At 37.4% G+C, this 25851-nt stretch overlaps 1 protein-coding gene across 1 annotated transcript; it reads right to left on the reverse strand.

Annotated features, from left to right (window-relative positions):
- Window positions 1-2284: 2284 nt before the first annotated feature.
- LOC121321561 (fatty acid-binding protein, intestinal-like) lies at window positions 2285-25136 on the reverse strand. Its single transcript, XM_041260562.1, has 5 exons — window positions 25032-25136; window positions 8743-8827; window positions 7414-7586; window positions 4713-4823; window positions 2285-2470 (listed from the first exon to the last, which is right to left on the reverse strand). The coding sequence occupies exons 2-5, from the start codon at window positions 8807-8809 to the stop codon at window positions 2408-2410; spliced, it is 414 nt and encodes a 137-aa protein (XP_041116496.1). The 5' UTR covers window positions 8810-8827; window positions 25032-25136; the 3' UTR covers window positions 2285-2407.
- Between the last annotated feature and the right edge of the window lie 715 nt (window positions 25137-25851).

Consider the following 25851-nt stretch of genomic DNA (forward strand, 5'->3'; position numbering starts at 1 on the left):
AGTTATGAGCCCCCGTAGTGAACATCACGCCAGATATGGCATCCCTTCAGCACCCCAGAACTCTAGGGTGAGGGTGAGAGTGAGTGTGCAGTATGATCACTAGAACATGTTTGCTAATTTAAATTAACTACAATTTATGAAAAAAAAAAAAAAAAACGTTTGTTATTACATAGAGGACATTAACAAAAAACAAAATAAAAATGGCAGCTTTATTTTTCAGAGTAAAAGGGGGGGGGGGGCAAACTATATACTGGCCACCTAGGTACTGACTGAAGGGTTGGGGTTCAAAGGGTGCCCCCTACAGAATGCCCCGAGGTTAGATTGGGGGTTGTATGGGCACCCCCTATTAAAGTCCCAGGGGTTGGGGTTAAATGAGCACCCCTTATAGAAAACTCATGGGGGACATTTTATCCACAAATGAGTCGGTATGAAAGGAGGAAGTGACTGTTGTATTAATGTGTGTGTTTTGCAAATGAGAAGTGCAGTAGTAGAGTTAATCAATAGCTCCCTCTAAGGAGGGAGGTACTGTATGTGACAGGAGTGCAAATCGTGCAAATCGTGTTTATTTGTGTGATTTATATAAATAGATTTTTGTACCGGTACTTGTTTTAATTAATTTCCATATTCTACAGTATACATGTGCTGAATTATCCTGGAAACTAACTACATCAATAACAGTATTATCTTTTTCTTCATATTTAAGTGTATTACTTACTTTGTAAATGTTTCCAGGAAAGAGTTAATTTTGAGCCTTAATGGTGTTTATCAAATAGATTGATAGATGGATACCTAGAGCATATGTATCCCAAACTGAAACTGCAACTAGTGAATTCTCAGTATCCTATTGTTTCCTTCCAAATCTACTTGATATCCCGAACAGATTCAGACCATGAAAGCTTTAAATGAATAATAAATAAGCCAGATGTAGAAAAGTGTTCTGCATCTTTCCTACAATGACAGAATATTCAGAATTCACCCAGAACAGGACTCCGGAGTGGACGGTAACCTACAGAATGAATGTCACATTGACCCTGCTGTTTACCTCAGATTCAGAAATGAAAGGGTACATGAAGTAGCAGTGCACAATCTGGACAGTAGAGAGCAGTATTGCAACATTGTATTGCTCTAAACTGCATCCTCTTGAATGACTGAAGACATAATCTTTCAAAATACTGTGTCACTTACACAAAATGAACAATCACACCTATTCATTATATATATATATATATATATATTATATATATATATATATATATATATATATATATATATATATATATATATATATATATATTCCATGCACAAAAAGGGTATATTGGCCCTGAGCAGAATAACCTTTTAGTCCTGGGCCGCTCAAGCAGAGAATGTGCCGAAACATGCCAAACTGGAATGGTGGTTTGTTATGTGGACTAATAGAGGTAGCAGTCTAATCTGCTGTATATAAAACTGTAGCATTGAAAGAGAAATACCAATGAGCACTGGGAGTTTAGAGGATTCACATCTACAATAAAAATGGTATATTGAACTTATACTGTACCTACCTGTTGTGTTGAATTGAAGCATGGCAAGTGGAGAAAATATCCTTCTTGTTTTTTTGGGTTTTTTTTAATATTCTATGTGTGTCCAGCCCCAAACACTAATCATACTGGGGAGAATCCAAGGTAGTTAATAAACAGGGATTAAAACAAAGTAAGAGGGTAGTTTGGGAGTAACTTCTAGTCGGTGCCATGGATTTGCCAGCAGTATTGGTTCTAAGTCCTACCCTTTCTGACTGTCACAGCACGATTTCCAGTATGAGGACGAAAAACTGGATTTACCTACAGTATGAAATTTTTGTGCAATGGCCTCCTCACTCCTTGTCTTTGTTCCAAGCTTTGAACCAATTAAAGCTTCATCCTGACTGTATCATTGCTCCTGGTAAACCTGGTGGAATGGCCCTCCAGGAGCGTGATTGGACACCCCTGATTCGGAGTAGTACAGTATAGGGTTCCATTGCAGTGTCGAGCTTGTGGGTTACTCGGCTATCCTCACCTGTGGAATATTGCTCCATAACATTGGTGATGTATCACCTATATATGCTGCTTTCTATTTAATATACACAAGTTACACAATCCTGCTATGCTTGTGTGCTACTTATAACCTACCCTGTGCCTCAAGCAGGTGACATCAACAGTAACAAACAGTAACATCTACGGTGGATGTCATGAGTTTCGTTTCACAAGATCCTCAGCAGTCTACAATACAGTATATTGTACAGTAAATAAAAAAAAATAATAATCTTAAGTCGATAAACATGTCTTTATTATGGTGATACCTACTTCACTTCCAAAAAACTTTTAAAATAAAAAAAACAATTTGGTATGCAGTTCCAGCTGTTCCTCTGTGTTTTGTTTACCCAGGCTCTTTATTAGAATGACGCCTCTTGTCTTTTGAAATATCTTTTCATTTCAACGCCATCCACTTTAGTTGTCTAAATGGAAAGACAAAATATGAACTGTTATTGTACAGAATCAAACATTCACTTCAGTGTAACTACAGACACTAGGGTGTGTAGACAGATGTCATGGTGCCATAGTTCCACATTTCATGATGCCGGATTTGAAGGGTTTTATACAAGCCACAGCTGTGGACAGAACTGTACATAAATTGAATGCTGTATGTGAATATGAGAGGACAAGTGACGAGCAAAAAGATTTCTTAGTTTGTCATGAAAAGATTACCAATGATGGTATATGTGATGATGAAATTGCTGTTCTTCCTCGATCTGTGCAGAAGAAATGTGCAGTAAAAAAAGAGAAGAGGGGATGTTTATGTGGAAGTGGTTTATGTGAAACAAAACAACATTTCATGTTGAAGGATTGGGCTATAGACACTGTTGGCTGTGTCTTGGTGCAGCCTGGTTGGAATGCTCTTTTTTTTTAAATCTGTTTTTAAAATACATTTGTTTGCTACTATTTCATCTGATATTTAGCTTTAGGAAACAAATATTATTTAATGTTACAGTATTTAGTTTCCCTATATACCTGAATATTAATTTCCTCTTGGAAATATTCTCTATTTTACCCCAAGGCTGAGAAAATACCATACCCAGTCATTCTGCATTGGTAGTCAGTGGATCATATTTGGGGACCACAGCACTTGTGGGAGAGACGGTTCATTACAACACTTGCATATTTTTAAAAAGGAGACGATTATTTATTCACGGATACCAAGATATTTAGTAAAACTGTGACTCATTGAATTGGTTATGGTTCCTTTGATTGCTCCAACATTACTTGAATAACCGTTGTCTAAATGAGGAAAAATGGGCAATAAAATGCCCATCCCTAGTCTTGCTGTAAATAATTTGTTGTTTCCATAATTTGTGTTGACAGCCCTGGTTTAGTATAAACTTGGGATCTTGGAAACTTTTGTCCTGTGTGCTGTTCCTTAAGAATTTACAATTTACAGTGTGCAAAGTATGAAAAACAAGTATCTTATAACCAATACAGAAGCCAACTGACACTGAAGACAATTAGGCACAAATAGGAGCATTATATAAGTGGAAAAAGAGAAATAATACACGGATGTACTATATACTGAGAATTATATATTGTACTGTTGTTTTGGGGACATCTACTGGTTTATTTGATATACTGCACTTTTGTTTTTATATATTCAGCTGTGGGTTCTGTTACCTACTGTAGCAGGGTGGTAGGAAAACCCTGCTTAAATGTATTTTGTTTATTTTTAGAACGGGGTCTCCCCCTCTGTCCCTATGTTATTTATGTATTATGATGTATTTATTTGTTTATATATAGAAATGTCGGAAAAGCCGTGCATTTGTTATTTTATGTTTTTGTTTTGTTTTGTTATTGTTTTGTTTTGAAGCTGTTCTGGCAGAGGCGAGGGAGTAACTCTTCCTCTGCCAGGAATGATTAAAAACCTCGTGCAAAAGGTGGCCATCTCCCGAATTAAGTGATTAATTTCTTGCTAAATAGGGAGATGGTCATCTGCATAAAAGCCTGCAGCTCTCTGCACTCTGGGTGGGTGTTCAGAGGAGGAACGGGAGCGAGTTTATGAAAAGATATAGGGACAATGAAGGGGATCTCCCAGCCTGACCTATATTTGTATTTTTGTGTTTGTGATTTGTTTTATTTAAAAATATGGTATTTTCGCTTTGTGAGCAGTGTTTGTTTTGTTTAAATATTATATTTATTTTTGTGTATTAAAAATAAACGGCGCGCTATCTCTTTTTGAACTGCAGTTACCTCTGTACCACAGGTTACCACAGTAGGTGCTGTTCAGACGAGTGCTGTGATTTTTGGAGAACTTTGTCAGTGAAGGCAAATGCTCAGCCTGATAGCAAAATTGTTTTGTTTAACCTTTTATTTTGGTCCTTGTGCTTGTTTATTTGTTTCTGTATTTTGTTTGTTTTAATAAAGTGTGCAACAGTGCTTCACTGCAGCTTATGTCGCTGAGTTTCTAATTCCTGCAGGTAATATTTCTGGCAGTGATGCTATCCTGTCACAATTACATAAATAGAGTACTCCACAGAACACTGTGGTTGCACTCACGAGGATGGCTCTAAACAAATTCTGCTATCCTAAGTTGTGGAATAACTACAGTACACTATGAAAGTTCCATCTACATATTTTACTACATAATTGAAAGAGATTAATATGACAGAAAGTAACAGCACATTACTTGCTGTTTAACAGAATGACACCAACCTGTATCATCTCATCACCGTCCACTTTCCTGCGGTTCACAATCTCCTTCCCATCAGTCGTCCTTGTGAACTTGCCAACAAAACAAGTTGGAGACTCTAAGGTGTAGGTTCCCTGGTGAAAATCAGACAAAATTTATAGCTTGATGTTTAGCATTTTCAGTAAAATCTGGCCTTCAGTGGAGCTAGCCCTTGTTTGTTAATATAAAAAACAATTATCATATATATATATATATATATATATATATATATATATATATATAATTCTTGTAGATTCCACAGCTTTAAATGAAGTATTTCATACTGTCGACCTGACCCGACAGCTAGGACTGTATGGCAGGGCTCTACAGTGCAACTAATTTGGTCGCATATGCACAACAGAAATTCATAGGTTGACTACAAAAGATCAACATGAACTTTTTTTCACTTTAAAAAAAAAAAACCTCACAGATCTGAACTGTCATAGCTCAATCAAAATGTATTCTTGGAATGTAGTTTATTGGTGTCCACTGCCCACTGTTAATCACACCTTAAAACCTACAAATCCCACAAATGCCAATTTCACTGATTTATCAGTGCAATGGCTACTCGTTTCCAGACAGTTTGAAAACTTTTCAAACCAAGATGAGGAAAATAACAAATTATTTTCATGTGATTGGAGTGGTTTAGAAAGAAAACAGCGATGAACAAAATTCAGATATGTCGGCGTGTTTACAAGAAATGAGCAATGAAGGTATGTCAGAAGATGAACACAGCGTGTTCACAGTTGTGTAAGTACCAAAAGAATATACAAGTTCAACCAACAGTAGCTAAAAGATTTTCCCTGGCTTATGTTTGACAATGTTAAAAAAAATCCATGTTTTGCACTGTGCTACCAGGCAGTTAAAAATCATTTAAGTTGGAAAAAGTTGTCAATTATAATTTTCTTAATGCAAAAGTATTGAACGGCACAAGTATTATGTAAAAAAGAAAAAAAAGATTTGTAGATATTCAACAATATATTTGAGCAAATTATTATTTTTTTTTAATGTTTTTGTGTGCCCTGAAATTTTCCAGTGCACACCTACATTTTTTAACTTAGGTGCGTGTGACAGGGCTAGGAAATAAAACGCCATAAAACGTGGTGTTTTGATTTGGTTTGGCAGCGCGGATGGGGAAGCCCCATTCAGATAACCTCGTGCAGAAGGTGACCATCTCCTGAGTTAATGCTAATTGGGAGATGGTTATAAGGTTATAATAAATGGTTAAGATGGTTATTATGGTTATAATAAAAACCCTGCAGTTTTTCCTGCTCAAGATGGAGACTAGGTGGGTGTTACGAGAGGAGGAACAGGAACGAGAGAGAAAGCAAAAAGTAACAAAAGTAAGAAGGAAACTGAAAGTAGGATCAAGGAAGGCTACTGCCCAGCCTGATCTGCTTATTAGACTTATATTTTGTATTTGTGAATTGTTTTGTTTATTATTTTATTTTGCTCTGTGAGCAGTGCTGTTTTTGTTTAAATATTTGATTTCTTAGTGTTTAAATAAACTGCGCCGCAGCGCCTTTTTGGCACCGCATTATCTGTGTCTGTCACAGAGACAGCCGAAGTGGGCGGCGTCAGAACCAGGAAAAGGAATGAATGACAGAGAGGTGTGGTTTGGTGGAGCTGAGCGAATGTTTCGCTCAGCATTTAATAAAAAGAACAGAAAATAAAAAGGTTGTACAAACAAACACAAACACACGTCACCAAAACAAAAAGACAAACAAAACAGACTAGACAGACAAACATGGTGAGCAGATACTTTAACTACTATTATTATTCCTATGATTACTTTTACCTCCACTCCTATCCCGTTCTCCACTCACCGAACACCCAACCACGAGTATGTGAAAACGTGCATCTATATATACTGTTGTGCTGGGAATCAATTACTAATTAATTATTCACTTGAATCCCAGCACGTGAATTAATTATGTGCAACCTCGTGCTCACATTTTAACTACTTTAAATGTATGTGAAGTGATGTACAATCCAGTGCCGAAATACACATATACATTTTAAACACTCGTGTTACACTGACCCGTTTATATCCCGTGTACCAATGTCTATACACCAACATTTAACAAACCACACGCAACATAACAGATAATATACACAGGGGCGGGCACTTTGTCACAGTGTCTCTGAAGTTCTTGCATTCTGGCCTGACGTCACCACGTCAGCCAACCTTGTCACAGTGCACCTAAATAAAAAAGGGTAGCGTAGAGCCCTGGATGGAGAACTGGTGGCCCGTCAATCAAGTCCGGCCTGCCATACCATTTTATTTGTCACACAGAAATAATAATCTGAATTCAGTTTAAACATGCTTCTTTATCACAATTGTCCTTGTCATATAAACACTCAGTCCTGTGATTATTTCACTCATGAGGGGGCTCATGGGCTATTTGTCTGTCCAAATGTAAGGCACACCACTATGCTCAACTGAGCACAAGAGTTGTTTGTTTATTTTTCGGTTGAAATTAGGGTTACTATATTACCCCATATACACTATGACAGTTCAGGCTTTTCAACATATCACAAGGCATTCTGGTAAGTGTAGTTCTGCTGTGAAAGCTTCCTGAGACAGGTACAATGTCCCAGAATGCATTGCACTCTGAGTTGAAAATCCTGAACTGTCCTAGTGTACATAAAATCATCTGATAATCCTAGTTCAAATCAAATCACCTTCATGACAGAGCCATCCGCTAGATCCCCTGTAAACTCCTCGTCCACTGTCCAGCTCATCTCCTTAGTGCGAAGGAGGCTCTTCTCTGTCATGGTGAACTTCTTCCCATCCTGTTTCATAGTCAGCTGGAGTTTCATGTTTTGTGCTAACTTCCTTTTGTCGGCATTCACCCCTTGTTGGGAAACAAAAGATGTGTCAGAGAGGTAGTGAACTCAACTGGGACATAATCTGGGGCCAGTTTCACAAAGCCCTGCTAGCACTTAGGAGGCTGCTAGCAAGGAAACAAGCTATCTTAATATTACCTATTTTAAAAAATTATATCTTAAGATAGAATGATAATGTTAAGAAGAAATCCACACAGAAAGTCTATATGATTAAATGATAAATGTGTTATTTTCTTTGATTATTTAAGAGCATTGGATTTGGCAGACTGGTACCTAGAACTGCTTTGTGAAACTAGCCCCAGATTTCCAAATTAATAGGGATGTGCCTCTCCATGTTCTACTATAGCTAACACAATGATTCCATAAATCTTCCACATGATATCTGATACAACAGTATTAAAAAACCTACAAATTGTACTTTTCAAATTATCTTGCACGTAAAATTTGCCCCACCCCTTCAGGACCTTCTTTCCAGTCTAACCAACCAGCTGCTTCCCCTAGTGACTGACATGCTTTGCAGCCAGTAAGATGAGCCAAAGACACTGTGTAACAGGGGAGATCTGGACTGATCAGTGACTTGGAGAGGTGGGGAAGAGGGTGTGTGGGCTTTCCCTCTCTCTGAGTGGCTGGAAGGGAGGCCTTGGGGGGGAGGGGAGGGGGGGGGGGTGCTGGGCCTATAAAATAATGCTCTGTTGTTCCCTCAGCTCCTCCCCTCTACAACGAGAAAAAATGAGTCAGCGGACGCGTTGCTGTCGGTCTGAGCGCCACCGAAGAGGAAAGAGACCAAGACAGAATACATAGAAGAAGAAAAAGAAAAATTAAATAATTTATTTCAGAAACGGGGAGAAAACTTGGGCAGAACCCCGAACGGTGTGAGAGTTCAGGTTGAGGGAACAAGCGAGCGTAGGTGAACAAGAATCGGGCTCATACCATCGTTGGTAGAAGAAGTACCACAGTGCCACCTTGTGTTAAAAAAATGAATCAGGCACTCAAGTGGTGTTAAGAACTGTAACTGTCCCCGGTGTCATTGAATTCCTCACCCTCACACTTCCAGGGTGATATTACCTTGGATTAAAGTATTAATAGACTTCCTGAAATACATGGAAAGCAAACTTTCTAACAATACAGCAGAAAATTAACATTAACACTGTTTCAGTAACTTACCCATCGCAGCTAAGAAGTCATCAAATTTCTCATTTTTGTATTCTATCCAGTTGCCCTCAAAAGACATTTTTTATGGATTATGGATCTGCAAAAGAACAAAGAATAAAATAGAATAAAGAGCAATAAACAAAAGTGAAAGACGAGAGAACAAGTAAAAATAAACAAGTTTATTATTTTGGTTCTCCTGTATTCATTGGTGTTTATTCCTTATTCTCTCTCTTTTCTGTTTCTTTGAGCCTGCATGCAAGGACATTTCGTCACTTGATGACCTTCGACATCGCGCGCTGGTGCATGTGTATTTCGATCACTTCGAGTAAAAGCCGGTCGTGCAGTTGAAAGTACAATAAGTTTCACAAGTTTGAATTAAGTGCTTATTCATTTCGTAGTGACAATGACATTTAGTAAACCCTCCACGAGTAATAAGTGATGGTATAAGGATTAAAACCGAGGCTTTAAGCCAGAAAACAGAAATAAACTCCGGTGTCTCCTCTGCAACAAATCGCTTACACATTACAAGGCGAACAAACTGAAAAGTCATTATGAAACAAACCACAAAAAATATTCATTTGAATATCCTCATGGATCAGACTTGAGGAGAAACGAGCTGGCCTCTTTAAAAGCACGTCTCAGCAGTCAGCAGATGCTCCTTTCAGCATTCAAGAATGTAACAAGTCTGAAGCCAGTTTTGTTGTGGCATGGAATATCGCTCATGCCAAACGTTCTTGTGCAGATGGAGAATTTGTTAAAAAGACCATTGCAGGAGTGGTGGCAACTTTTAATCCAGATAACAAGAAACTTCAATGACTAGTAAGCCCGATTCCATCTTCAAAGCATACTGTGGAGAGGCGCATCTCTGAGATCACCCATGTCAAAAAATCCTATAGGATTTCATTTTTTTTCTAGTACAATCTAATAGGAGTTCTGTAATCCTACTGGATTCTTTTAGTTTCTATTGGATTTTCTATAAGGTTCCTACAGGATTACATTTTTGTGCATTACAGTCAGATAGGAGTTCTATAATCCTATTGGATTATTTTTCTCTCTATTGGATTTGTTGTAAGGTTACTTTAAGATCTTCTTATCAATAAGATTACTTAAATGGAAATGTGTGGCATAGTGGTTAGGACTTTGCCCTCCTGACTGGAGAATTGTGGGTTCAATCTCAGGTGGGGGGGCACTGCTGTTGTACTCTCAAGCATAAATGCCACTCAGTATTAATCTGGGACAGAGGCACTGTCACTGCAGTGCAATGAAGCACAGGGATCTGTAATTGCCAATGTGTTTTTGTTTTAAGTCATTGCCATTGAAGAGGAGGAGCTAGTGCATAAAGTGACAGCAATGTTTTTAAGCAAGTCTGGGGTTAAACAATAGACTCTGGGACAGGCTCTGTAGAACCCTTAAATGGGAGTGGCGTTACCCAGTAACGTCGATAGTAAAATTGACTGTTGCAGACTGTCGATGAACTAACTAATTAACATGGTGAGGTTTATAGAATTATTTCTTACTTTTTTATAAAATGACTTTATAGTAAATAAAGTCTAGATCATTATAGAAATTAATTATCTTAATTTATATAAAAAAATGTAAATATATATATTTTTTCTATAAATTATTGTCCGACTTGAAGCTATTCTTATTTTCTCATGTTCTTCCCACATTTAAACGGTTTATTACATCTCAGGTATACATTTATCCAACGGTACAAATGTATAGGCTAAATACATACACGTATATAAATATCTACCGCTATCCCTTAATGTTTTGAATCCCTTTCAAAATAGACATTACATTTTTATTGTCTGCGCGTGCTGCAGCTCGGCGTCACTGTGGTAACTCAGTTATGTTCTGAATATCAACGTTGTACCCACTGAAGTGTATCCTGTGGTTTCAATTAATTAACAATGTATAATGTTTGGGGATGGTAAACACATTTAAAGAAGATGAATGAGCTAATACTGACTTAGGACTGGACCAAATCAAAACTTTAAACCATCCGATAATTGCAAATTACAAACCCAGTATTAATGGCGGGTTCTCTCTGTGGTAGAAGGAATAACCTTCTGACAAATAATAAAGGCGCCATCAGAACCAGGTTTTTAATTTGCGATTAGCCGGTGTGTCAAACCTTGATTTGGTCCAGGCCTTTGACTAACTTTACCTGCACAACACATTTGAAAATAGACAGTCATTATTTATCTGTGCCTTGTGAATATGCCGCAGCACAAACAAACAAACAAACAAACAAAAAAAAAAACTCATTCAAATGAGACATTTGATTATATTTAATAATATAAATAAATTACATGGGCATCGCTCATTTCTGTTTCTTCCTGCTTCGATCTGTCTTCATTCTTGCACTTTAATCTGTTCTTTTAAAGTATCTTTAAAATTGTATTTGTTTCAATAGTGAGTGCGCCTATATTCATTCCATTATCTCTTGCTGGTTGGATTTTTCTTATCTTTTTTCAGTTTTACTAAAGGCTATGTATTGGTTTAAAAAAAAAAAAAACTTATGTTAATTAGTATGTGTTAATTCAGTGGATTGAAGACCCCCCAACGTGGGATGTTTTGCCCATTTTAAAAATTGTAAATGGCAACTGCATCGTGGGCAACATCTGCGATGTAGCCTATGGAACAGAAAGTGGTCCAGCAAAAAGTTCTCAAGATTGGTGAGTAGACCTATCTTTTTAAATATAGTAGCCTCCAGAATTATTCATACCCTTGACATAATGTAACTGAAAGTGGGTTTTAGCAAAAAAAAAAAAAAAAAACATGAATAATTGTAAAACTATCAGTATTGGATATTGCAAAAACATGTCTGTCCGAAATAGTTGCATTTTAATTTACAGGTGAATAAATCTGAACATTTAAAAATAAGAAAAATATGCAATTATTTTGGACAGATATGTTTTTCCAATGTCCAATACCAGTAGTATTACAATTTTCATGTTTTCATTTATTTATGCAACAATACTGAATGTACACTTGCATTTATTTTGCTAAAACCAGTTACATTCATTCTGGTTGCTATTGTATACATTTTGTAAACCATTCTTCCAATGCTTTAATAGGACATTTGATCTATTTAAATATTTTATTTTATTAAGATTTGGGAGAATTTAATTTGTTGTTACCTCTTTATTACTAGATGTGTCTCAGATGCATACGAGGCAGTCTTCCCAGCGACAGCGAGTGGGAGAAGTACAGGCGTGGAAAAGTACAAAGTACAGAGCAGTTTCGAAGCAGAAAGGAGAAATTGCATCTTGAATTGCTTTAATCAGAAAACAGAGGACATTGGGGAAACACAGCAGCAGCTCAAAGTCAAACAGCCGCGTGTGTTTTTCTGATAACAAACAAGCTGAAACTCGGAGCAGCTGATTCAAATTCAGCGCCGTTTTGAGACACGGGCGAGGGGAGGAGCCGACAGCACAGCAGAACAACGCAGTTAAACGAGGCAGTCTTCCCAGCGACAGCGAGTGGGAGAAGTACAGGCGTGGAAAAGTACAGAGCAGTTTCGAAGCAGGTTGACGGCTGCAAAAGAAACTAAACTTAAAAAAAAAAAAAAACCTCAACATGGTCTTCAAGCCAGTAATCTGTGACACCTGCTTGATGTGGGAAATCCGAGAAAACCCAGCGGAGCTAAACCAAGTGTGCGTAAAGTGCCGCGCGATCCAGGATTTGCATAAACTAGTAAGTATGCTAGAAATGGAGCTGGAAGAAGTGAGACAGCAACAGGATCTTGAGGAACTGGCACACCCACAATTCATGGAAGTCTGCATCACCCCTAACAGACTGAAAGCCACCAGGGAGATAGAAGGTCAGAACAGCTGGGTTCAGGTAGGCAGAAGCAGGGAAAAAAAGAAACTTCCTCAAACACAACCACCAGAAATCAAAACAACCAACAGATTTGAGTCACTTCAGAATTTTGATGAGCAGAACCAACAACAAGAGAATGAAAGGAACAACATCCAGGACCCCATTGACAGTGGTGACCAGACAGCAAAAAGAAGGGAGGTCATGATTGTTGGGGACTCCATATTGAGAAACACAGCAAGTTCAATTCGCAGTTTGGACCCCCTTACTACAACAGTGTGCTGCCTTCCGGGAGCCTCGGTCAAGCACATCACTGAGAACGTGGACAGGCTCCTAGAACGAACAGGAGACGACCCGGTAGTAGTCGTCCACATCGGTACAAACAACATTGGAAGAGACAGACCAAAATCCCTGCAAAACAAATTCAGAGAGCTAGGAAGGAAATTAAAAGAGAAAACCAAAACTGTGGTATTTTCTGGTATACTACCCGCACCTTGCAAAGGACCATATGGACAGCTGGAAATAATTAATCAAAACGCATGGCTGAAGACGTGGTGCACACGGGAAGGCTTCACCTATCTTGATCATTGGACCACATTCTACAACGAGGACTATCTGTATAGACGGGATGGACTGCATTTAAATAACAAGGGAACTAGTCTACTCGGAGAAAAGATCCTCGAGCAGGTTCGGAAGCATTTAAACTAGAAAGGAAGGGGGGAGAAATCAACAAAAAAACAGAAGGGAGACCGCATCAAAACAAGAACAACAACTCAGGTAAGACAACCATTAAATGTATTTATCTAAATGCTAGAAGTATCAGAAACAAAATTCTAGAACTTGAAGCTACTGCACTAACAGGTAACTATGATGTGATAGGTGTTACAGAAACGTGGTTGTCTGAGAGTGATGGGGACGAATATAATATTTGTGGGTATACACTGTATAGGAAAGACAGGCAGGACAGAAGAGGAGGAGGGGTAGCGCTATACATAAGAAACAGTCTTGAAGCCCAGGTGTTAAACCTGGACAAAGAAAATAAAACCGAATCAATATGGGTCAGAATAACGGACAAAAATTCAAAAGGCATAATAATAGGAGCATGCTATAGACCGCCAGATTCAGACGGTGAGCAAAATAATCTGTTATACAATGACATTAGAAATGTGTGTAGCAAAGGAGAAGCCATACTAATGGGGGATTTCAACTTCCCCCATATAAAATGGGAAAACCCGGTGGGTAGCACGAAGGATGAAATAGAAATGGTGGAAATGACAAATGACTGCTTCCTAACACAATTTGTGAAGGCACCCACTAGAGGGGAGGCATGCCTTGATTTAGTCTTTTCAAATAACGAAGATAGAATAACTAAAACAGAGGTCAGAGAACCACTGGCAAACTCAGACCACAACATGGTCTCATTTGAAGTGTTTTTTAAAACCCCAAAAGTAATGACTAAAGCTAAGGTTTACAATTTTAGAAAAGCAAACTATGAAGGTATGAAACAGAGACTAACAGAAGTAGATTGGAGTAAAATAGAGAAAACACCCACAGAAGAAGGATGGTTGTTCTTCAAAAATGTAGTACTAGAGGCGCAAAACAATTATATCCCTAAAGTAGACAAATCTAAATGTAAAACTAAATTGCCAAAATGGTTTAATAGATCAATTAAAAAAAAATATTCAGCGAAAAAAGGCACTTTACAGAGCATTAAAAAAGGACCAAAAAGAAAGTACGCAGAAAGAGTACACAGAACTGCAAACGCAAGTCAAAAAGGAAGTTAGAAAGGCCAAGAGAGAAATAGAAATAAACATTGCTAAGGGAGCTAAAACCAATTCCAAAATGTTTTTCCAATATTACAACAGCAAGAGAACATTCAAAGAGGAGATTAAATGTTTAAGAGATACAAATGGCAAAATCGTAGATGAAGAAAAAAAAATAGCAAATATGTTAAATGATTACTTTTCACAAGTTTTTACAAAGGAAGATACTGACAACATGCCCCACATGTCATCCAGTTCCTATCCAGTTTTAAATAACTTTAGCATAACTGAGGCAGAAGTGTTAAAGGGACTAGGAGCTCTTAAAATAAACAAATCCCCTGGGCCGGATGAGATCCTCCCAGTAGTACTCAAAGAAATGAAAGAAGTAATTTACAAACCGCTAACCAAGATCATGCAGCAGTCTCTTGACACAGGGGTGGTACCGACAGACTGGAAAATTGCAAACGTAATACCGATCCACAAAAAGGGAAACAAAACTGAACCAGGTAACTACAGACCAGTAAGCCTGACTTCTATTATATGCAAACTTATGGAAACTATAATAAGATCCAAAATGGAAAATTACCTATATGGTAACAGGGTCCTGGGAGACAGTCAGCATGGTTTTAGGAAAGGGAGATCGTGCCTAACTAACTTGCTTGATTTTTTTGAGGATGCAACATCCATAATGGATAATTGCAAAGCATATGACATGGTTTATTTAGATTTCCAGAAAGCTTTTGACAAAGTCCCGCACAAAAGATTAATTCTCAAACTGAACGCAGTTGGGATTCAAGGAAACACATGTACATGGATTAGGGAGTGGTTAACATGTAGAAAACAGAAAGTACTGATTAGAGGAAAAACCTCAGAATGGAGTGTGGTAACCAGCGGTGTACCACAGGGATCAGTATTAGGTCCTCTGCTATTCCTAATCTACATTAATGATTTAGATTCTGGTATAGTAAGCAAACTTGTTAAATTTGCAGACGACACAAAAGTAGGAGGAGTGGCAAACACTGTTGCAGCAGCAAAGGTCATTCAAAATGATCTAGACAAGATTCAGAACTGGGCAGACACATGGCAAATGACATTTAATAGAGAAAAGTGTAAGGTACTGCACGCAGGAAATAAAAATGTACATTATAAATATCATATGGGAGATATTGAAATTGGAGAAGGAATCTATGAAAAAGACCTAGGAGTTTTTGTTGACTCAGAAATGTCTTCATCTAGACAATGTGGGGAAGCTATAAAAAAGGCTAACAAGATGCTCGGATACATTGTGAAAAGTGTTGAATTTAAATCAAGGGAAGTAATGTTAAAACTGTACAATGCACTAGTAAGACCTCATCTTGAATATTGTGTTCAGTTCTGGTCACCTCGCTATAAAAAAGATATTGCTGCTCTAGAAAGAGTGCAAAGAAGAGCGACCAGAATTATTCCAGGCTTAAAAGGCATGTCATATGCAGACAGGCTAAAAGAATTGAATCTGTTCAGTCTTGAACAAAGAAGACTACGTGGCAACCTAATTCAAGCATTCAAAATTCTAAAAGGTATTGACAGTGTTGACCCAAGGGACTTTTTCAGCCTAAAAAAAGAAACAAGGACCAGGGGTCACAAATGGAGTTTAGAAAAAGGGGCATTCAGAACAGAAAATAGGAGACACTTTTTTACACAGAGAATTGTGAGGGTCTGGAATCAACTCCCCAGTAATGTTGTTGAAGCTGACACCCTGGGATCCTTCAAGAAGCTACTTGATGAGATTTTGGGATCAATAAGCTACTAACAACCAAACGAGCAAGATGGGCCAAATGGCCTCCTCTCATTTGTAAACTTTCTTATGTTCTTATGTTCTATGTTCTTATGTTTAAACCATTTTTTTTCTCATGTTAGAGATCTGCTACTCAATGTGACGTATGCACCAAAAAAAGGTGAGGACATTTTAAGATTAAAAACTGAAAACAAAAAAGATGGGTTCTGAAATAGCAGAACTGAAAAATTTAGTTCCCAGCCTTTATAAAAAAAATTGATGCACTTGATAACAAAATCAATAAACAACAAGGTAAGTCAATCTAAGTTTAACAGCAAAATAAACTAATGAGTTACTATATTCCTAATATTTTATTTCTGACACATTTTAAAACATAAACAGTGGAATGTATAATGAGAGAATGTAAATAAGATTAATTATTTAATTTACTACTTCACAGGGTGGAGCTATGGCCTCTGATAGTGTTTATTGACAGAGTTAGTAAACATATACACATGGAGAGAGGGATTCCGCCTCTCCAAGGTCCAACATTTACTTGATCGATAGACACGATAAACAGGAGGGGGGCCACCGTCTTTGAGGTGACCTGACATACGAGAGGGGCACAGTCTCTGAGGTTACCCAACATATGAAGAGGCTTGCGAACTGGAAAGAAAACATAAAGTTAGTATTTGTTAAAACATATAATGCGTGGTGTTCCGCCTCTTCAAAGCCCAACATAATAGAAGGGGGGTTCCATCGCTGAGGAGACCCAATAAACAGGAGAGGGGCCACCATCTTTGAGGAGACCCGACAAACACGAGGGATGTCACCGCTTGGGGACCCTCACATAGAGGCATCAGACCTGAAAGAAGAATCCCAAAAGAAACATACATGCAGATGGAACTGTTTAGCCAGGGGTCCCCTCTGACTCATGGAGAATCCTCCTCTATGAGGTAAATGAAGCGGAGCTTAACAAAGGATTGGAGCCCGCTGACGCAACGTGAAGAAGAAAAGAGAACCGCCAATGCATAAGAAAGAAAAAGAAAACATTTAGACGAAAGAAAACAAACACTTAACGTGACAAAGGGGTTAGTAGACTGTACCCTAATGACTATGTGAAGACCCTGTGCACAGTGGAAAGAAAAAAACCCTTTAAATTTTATTTCTTAGGGGAAATCTTTGGTGGCTCAGCCAGAAAGGTCGTCCCCCCTCCGGACATACTAGCAATGGACTGATGTGTGGAGGATATTTCAGATGATGAAGAACGAATATAAGTTTCAACTGCTGATGAAGTCCAGCGCCCCATATTTTTAATTAAATGCTGGTTAATGTTGGCTTTTGCAGCTGAAGTAGCTGCCCCTATTCTAAATGAATGAGGAGTGTAGAATTGGAAGGAAGACCTGCTCTGGACACCACGGTGGAAAGGTGTGTTGAAAACCAATGCCTTGATACAATGGACCAGCTTGAATTGATAAACAAAGGGTTGGAGGATGAAATGGCCTTGTGTTCTGCAATGTACTTCAACATGGAAGTGAAGGGACACAGAGGAGAGTTGATCTTAGAAAGCTGAATACATTGTCCTTGCCGCAGTTGATCTGTTTTTTGACATGCGAAGAAATAAGATGAAATGAGAATCTGGGATGAGCTTGAGGTCACTGCAGCGGATACCAAGGGTAGGAAAGCTGGCAATAGAAGGAACTATATATTCAGAACATCTCAAAAACCCGAAAAATGCAGATAGACGTATGACTTCCATAGTTAAATCATCAAATGGAGAAAAATAGCCATGGCGCAGAATTGAAATCAAGTTACTGAGAAAGTCTATAGAAATAGGCAGGCGAGCAGAAGAAGGAGCCGGAGAGCACTTGGAAATTCCTCGTAAAAGGAGACGAACCGCTGGAATTGATAATAGAGTTGGGGAATTGATGGACATCAAGCAAATTGATGCTGAATTCCTGACAAATATAGTCTGATTGTAGCTGGTGCCAGATGTAGAGATGTTTGCATGCACTATGAACGCCATGATCCAGTCCTGGTTGAATGAAGTAGGATTAATCCTGCTTTGTAAACAAAAAGTTACATAACATGCCCAACCTGTAGAGTACGAGGATCTGGTAGATGGGGCAAGTGCTGATGCCATGTAATCTTGAGCTGAATTAAGAAGTTTATTAATAGTTGGATTTAGTTGAAAATCAGCTGATTGAACTGTGGCGTTGCTGCTGGATATTGCAGAGCTGTGGGCAGCAAACTGTGGAATTTGGAAATCTGTAAGCGAGAAATAGCATCAGCTGCATTATTAAAAATGCCCGGTAGGTGGCGAGCTTGTATTAGGAAATTATTAGAGACCGAAATCCATACTAGCTGCCGCAGCAATTGCATGATAAGGGGGGAAGAGGAACGTCCTTTATTTATAATATGCATTGTAGTTGAATTGTCACAGTAAAATAGTATTGATTTCTTAGACCAGAGATGACCCCATAGCTGGGCAGCTGCTACTATTGGGTATATCTCTAGCAGAGCTGTGGATTTTAGATGAGGAGATAGGTTTTCGACTTCCTCAGGCCATGTACTGCAAAACCACTGATTGTTAAATAGACCTCCGAATCCCAGGGATGAGGCATGAGTAAATAAAGCCATATCGTGTGGAGCTGAAATGAAATCATCATAAAACATAGAGAGACCGTTCCAGTGCTGAATAAGTGCAGATCACATTTTAATGTCTTTCCTAGCTTCTGAGGAGATATTTATATAGGAGTCCAGATTTTTTGCTGTTGATGCCAGCGCCAGCAGTCAAGATATAAACGTCCTCCCCTGTGGAATGATACGTATTGCAAAGTTAAAGTAACCCAGCAATGAAAGCAGTGCCCATTTTTTAATTGTTTTACTGATCTGAAAATCCTCAATGAGCAAACGAATATGGTTAAGTTTAGACTCAGGCAGGCTGGCTTCAAACTTTTCTGTATCTAGAATGATTCCAAGGAATTCCAAAGAATGAAGGGGACCGATTGATTTCTCTTCTGAAAGCGGAACGCCTACTTCAGAAAATAAGCTTTAAGATTGGAAATCGCTTCTGCTGGTGCATCTGAAGGAGGAGAAATTACTAAAAAATTATCCAGCAAGTGGAGCAAGAATGGGACTTGATAGACATTAAGAAGAATCCAGCATAATGCTTCCGACAGGGTATCAAATATTTTCGGGCTGCTGCGGCAGCCGAAAGTCAATTGGGTGGCAAAATAAAACTTCCCTTCCCAGCATATACCAAACAGGTGACGGAGAGAAGGATGGATTGGCATTACTTTAAATGCGTCTGATATACCTGCTTTTGCTAACCAGGAACCACAACCTACTAATTTAATTGAATGTATTGAGTCTGCAATAGTGATGTAATGTAGTGAAAATTGATCATGGGGAATTAATGAGTTAATGCTGCTGGTGCTTGATCCCCGTGGTGCTGATAAATCAATAATGAGACGCCTTTTTCCTGACATTTTCCTCGTGGCAATGCCGATAGGATTAATTCTGTATAATGGAAAAGGAGGAGCTAAAAATGGAGCTGAAGAATGTATAGGATTAGCTACTGAAGATCTGTATGAATTAGCGGCGAAACCGAGTGCTGAAATTAGGGCTGGACCGGAAGAAGCTGTAGGCGTCGCTGCAGTATTTGATGCTGGAATTAATGACAGTGCTGCAGATTGTTTTCCCTGTTCCATATTAGACTCCCTTTTATCTCGATCCAACAGTTGAGAACTGACTAAAGATAGAGTATCGGCAAAAGGCTGCATAAATGATTTTATCTCGTTAAATATTTGCAAATGTTGGATTTCAATGGATGGCAGCTGGTTAGCAGTGCTAGTTGTGGGGGTGATTTGATCTGGAATAGACTGCCTGCTGCCTGTTTTAGGACCCCGAATGGCTGGGCGTGGCTGATTATGTTTTTGTTTTTTCGATGTTTTATTTTTATTTATTCAATGTTTGTGTGGCAGGAACGGTAGACAACATTTGAACTGGAACCTGGACGAGAGCCTGATCGGGAGCCTGATCAGATGTAACTGAAACACCAGAAGGGCAGAAAAAATGGAGACTGGAGTATTTTACCTATGACTCATCTAATGATAATAGATAGATTAGATAGATCTATATATCTATCTATCTATCTATCTATCTATCTATCTTTCTATCCAGATTTTATGTTTGTACTGTTAACAATTTTCCTTATTCTAATTTGATGCAAAATATCAAAATAAAATTTGAAACAGTTTTATCTTCTATAGCCAATAATTATGACATTTGTAAAATGATATGAAATACTATAACATTATGAATAGCATTCAAGCATAAGGACAAATATTTTTTGTTGTTTTATTGCTTAAAAATCGATAAAATTTTAATTGCTTAAAAATGAATAAAATATTAACTGCAAATACAAGGAATATCACTTTTAAATAACAGTTTTGTTTTACTTCTAGGTGAAGATAGGTCCTTGTACAACTATCACGTTGGAGCAGTACTCGTACATAATATGGGGGGATCCCACGAAGGCGACCAAAGAGCTGTGCTGTGCAATCTTTGGACGGAAAACTCTAGCAACACACAACTTGACAGGGAAGACTAATAATGCTTTTAGAAGCAAAGAAGCCAAGCCACCACTGGATCCAGGGAAAACTGCAGACATCATTCGTGAGTTAAATCTTTTTTTAATTGCTCAGTAGTTTGCTTACTTTTATTTACAGATAAATCACATGGCACCTCTGTAATTATGTTTAATATAACATTTCTCATATGGGTTATCTCAACTTGTGCTACAATGTGAATATGTTATTAAAAAAAAAAAAACCCTAAGATATAATTGATACAAATCATACAAAATGAATGTGTTAGTATTATATTAAAGAAATATTTCCAAAACTGAATTAAAACAAAGATATGACTTTGCTCAAGAACTTTGCCCTGTGCTTTTTTTTTTTTTGGCAGATTTCATAAATGGAAAAACAGGAATGGAAAAAAAAAATCAAACAAGCCATCTCTCAAAAAAGTAGTGATGAAGAAAACATATCAAAAAGAGTTCTGAAGATGAAATTAATAAATTAATACATAATATTAATAATACACTTTTTGAAGGATTTTCTTGTGTGTTTTCTGTGTGTTTAAATGAAGCTGTCCAGAAAATCTGTTTGCAAATAAATTAGAAATGTGAAAGTCAACTGTTGTAATGTATGTGTTTGTTCTGATGATCTGTAATACTGTTTGAATTATAGAGAACTAAGGAATTATTATAATATATAATATCTAGTATATATATATATATATATATATATATATATATATATATATATATATAGCTCAAAGTGGGTGCCAGCTGCTATATTTAGATAACATTAAATATTTATCATAATAGTAATAATTATTTACAGAAAATATAATAGGATCTTAGATAGAAATTAAGGAAAAAGCAATAAAAGAAAATATATTTAAAAAATCCTGTTGGAATCCCATAGAAAAAAACCCAGTAGGAAATCCAATAGAAAAATCCTATTGGAACCCAGTATAAAATCCTGTAGTAATCCTATTGGAATCCAGTACAAAATCCTATAGGAGTCCTTTTAGAATCCAGTAGAAAATCCTACTGGAAAGGTTCCAAAACCCCATAGGATTTTTCCTCCGTACCACCCTGACAACATACTGACCAACACCTGACAGAACTCCGTACCGCCCTGACAACATACTGACTAACACCACACAGAACTCCTCCGTACCGCCCTGACAACATACTGACTAACACCACACAGAACTCCTCCGTACCGCCCTGACAACATACTGACCAACACCTCACAGAACTCCTCCGTTCCGCCCTGACAACATATCAGCCCGACTTCAAGCAGCCAGGATGGAGACCCACAAGGTGTCCAGCAGCAACTAGCACTGTTACGGTGAGTAGTATGTGAATCTTTTTATAAAATTGCAGTGTTGACGCTAGACTGGAGAACGCATGTTTAAATGTTATACTGCAGATCTAAAATTATTATATTTATATATCTTACGTCTCGTCATAAGCAGATACTGTACTGCATTTGTCATCCACAAAGCTCTCAAAAGTATTTAATACACTAGCAGTCTTACAAACAAAAAGCTTTTTTTTTTTAAAAAAAAAAGCGCCTTTTATATGGTGTTTTAAGTGAATTCAGGGCAGTTATATATTCAGTTATTTTGCTTCACAATAACCGAATATATTTTATTTAAAAGTACATAACTCATAAAGTATAAGTGGAAATAATGGAAACACAATAGTGTTACATTTAAAGTTTCGTAAAGTGCAGATCTACAGTACAATAAAAATTACACAAAAACTGTGTTAGGCTCTCCAATGTTCTCCCTTGTTCTTGTGTGCTTTGCTGCCATCTAGTGTCAAGAGAACAACTACAGAGCAATGCAAAATTCCATTGTTGGAAAGAATTAAAAAAATGTTTAAAACAATTGCTCGAAAACAAAAAAAAATGTTTCACAGTGTGTGTTGTGCGGTAGGATCAGGAAGTTTGGCCACTCCTGCAATAGTGTAATACAATCTTAGAAAAAAAAAATATTACATTATTATCACATTGCCCACAATAATGTCATAATTTATCTATTGTGCACTTTGTAAATCTCTTTAGCCTAGAAAAAAGAAGAGAAAGGGGGAACTTACTTAAAATATATAAAAACCTAAATGGTATAGATAAAGTTATACATTCTCATGGTTATACAGTATTATGTATTTATCACTGTTTGCATTTTTTTAAATATGCTTTATCATACCTCTCTAAGCTTTACAATGCTTGCTTATGCTCTACCTGCGTTCACTATGTTTTATTACATTTTGCTATGCTTTACTATAAAGTTTTAAAAGGCAGGTGTTGTGTAGTTGAATGTGAATTTGGCATTCTAATGGTACCTATGAGAAATTGTGGAAAACAGAAGCAGTGTTGCAGGTCAGGTATCCACCTAGAAAAACAATGAGGCCTTGTTGGTGTTATATTTTAATGATTGGAAATGATTGGCATGTGAAAAGGCTTTTAGAGTCAACAATATCTCTCACGCAAAACCTTCAACATATTTTAAACCAACAAACAGCAATAGATTTCATCAAAGAGCCTGTGTGCTGTCTTTGGAGGATGTTTGGATGTGTTTTCATTTAGTGATACACAACATCATATTTCAGTGGTTAGGTTATATGTGGGTTTGGTAAATTCTTTTCCTCTTTTATGACCTCATTGGTGTGAGGTCAGGAACAGCATTGCTCCCTGGTAAGCTTCTTATTTTTATTCTTTACACTCCTGGGACTCATTCCATCTGCTTTGGGGCCAAAGTTGTGTTGCTATGTGTCTGTTCCTATGACAATCTTCACCTTACTTGTCATTGTCATGTGTTATTAACACATACTGTACTGAATTTAACTGTATGAGGTAAGCTTAATACAGAGGGTAGTGGACACTGTGTGACACAGAGTAGGGAGAGTTTGGAATGGGTTAACATGACATGTATTTGCTTCTGTTATCTGTATGAACTGGCTAGACAAAGCTCTGGGATAAATCAGCTACAAGAAACCAGACGAGCATTGCTGACAAGCATAACTAGGCAAGCATTGCCTACACCAGACATTAATTTGACCTGGATTGATTCTAAAAGCCTTTTCACATTCCAGTCCTTTCCAATCATTAAAATATAACACCAACAAGGCCTCATTGTTTTTTCCAGGTGAATACCTGACCTGAAACACTGCTTCAACTACACAACACCTGCCTTATAAAACTTTAACATAGTAAAGCATAGCAAAGTGTAATAAAACAGTGAAAGCATGGCAGAGCATAAGCAAGCATTGTAAAGCTCAGGGAGGTACGATAAAGCATATAAAAAAAAAACATTAAAACCATAGTAAATGTATAATATAACCATAAGAAAAGGCATGAGCAAACTGTTAAATTACAGTGCACATTTTTAAAATAGCTATATGAAAGTATCAGTACCATTGATACAGTCAGCGCCACTTTATCGGGATGCCTCGGGAGAAAAATATCCTGAAAAAGCGGCTGTCCCAATTAAATGAGAGGCGGTTGGGATACACTTTTTTGATTCTTAATGAAATGAAAAATAATGAAACAACATCACATTAGGATTAAATGTTAAATACATTATTTAAAATATGAGTGGGAGTTTTTTTTTATTCATAAAAAATGAATCACACCTACGATGTTGACACGCCAACTTTGCAACAGCTGCTTGAGAAACCACAGGAGACTACTTCTTCAAGAGTTCAACGTGGTTTACGCAAGTCACAGTGTGATCATGTACTCACTGCACTGTGCTACACGAACCTGTCTGAAAAGTGATCTCCGTTCATCATTTGAAAATACTGTATCACAACTAAACTACATAAATAGCATTGGGAAGAACCGCCACCCAGAGTTGTATCCCATTTAAGCAGCAATATCGATTATTAGGACACTGATTTGGTGGCACCAACGGCCAGTACCTTTGTACTCTGGCTGCCTTAGCCTGCCGCTTAACCCCTTCTGTTACATTTCTCAACCCTATCAAACAGTTTGCAGTATTGTCATTTTTCCCAAATGAATCATCTTCTCAACTCTGGATCTATACAGTATTTCTGTGAAAAACACTTTACATATCAAAAAAATAAATTATATAAAATACATGTTTTATTAAACACCTATGAAATCAAAATTCAGGGCATTAAGGAAAAAGGAAATATGTTGCTACTAAAACTCCAAAACACCAGAAAAAAGCAAATACAATTCTTGAAAAAATGACAGATTAATATATATATATATATAAAAACATACGTACTCAAAACATGTACCGGTATATATATTTCTCTACTGCACAATTAATAACAATACTATTACATATCTTTTGAATCTCTTAACTGCTTATCATCAGAAATATAAAAGATTGTTTCAGAACCGCACCTTATCTTCCTTGCTGATATGTTTCTGCTCTGACACAGGGTAAGCTGCAAATTGACTGGGACTGTTGAGGCATCTCCTTGTAGCCTGAGGCCCGTGGGTGTGCTTCATTTCCCTCTTTGACAGGAAGGGTGTGGATCAACAGGTTCAGACATGAAATTATGAGAATAAATCTGATCTTAGTCCACTTCAGACCCCCCTCGCTCAGGACAGCGATGGTCCAGTTTTGTCATTAAAAAAGCTTGTCAAGCAAAACAGTTATGCCTACAGTGATAAAGTCAAAACATCTTCAAACCTGAATTGGTCTAATTCTTACAAAACTATTTTTTACATTTGGGAAAAAAAAAAAAAAAAAAAACAATCAATTTGATGAACAAAATAATTCCATAAACCTGTTGTGTACTTCAGTTTGTTATAAATATGCAGTATTGAAACATACATAAATATGTATTTTTATTTTAAAACTATGTTATATTAAAGATGTATCTATTTGATAGTGTTGCACTTCCTTGGCCACCTGGTGATATTGTTCCCAGCCCTCAGCAGCTTCTTTTCTTTCACTAACCAATCAGCTGCTTCCACTACTGACTAATATGCTTTCAGATATTAACACACTCAGACCCAGAAGACACTGGGTAACGTAACAGAGTAGGGTGTGGTGGCACAGTAATATTGACGACATCATGTTTTACAACAATTGTTTCATATAACATGTTTCTTTCAGCACATTTTAGACCTACTGTATGTAGCTAATAGAAGTACATAACAAGAATTATGGAATTGTATTGTTAGCTTCAATTACTTCCCATGACACTTTTGTAAA

This window comes from Polyodon spathula, chromosome 10 (genome assembly GCF_017654505.1).
Source record: "Polyodon spathula isolate WHYD16114869_AA chromosome 10, ASM1765450v1, whole genome shotgun sequence".
In the NCBI taxonomy this organism is placed as follows: Eukaryota; Metazoa; Chordata; class Actinopteri; order Acipenseriformes; family Polyodontidae; genus Polyodon; species Polyodon spathula.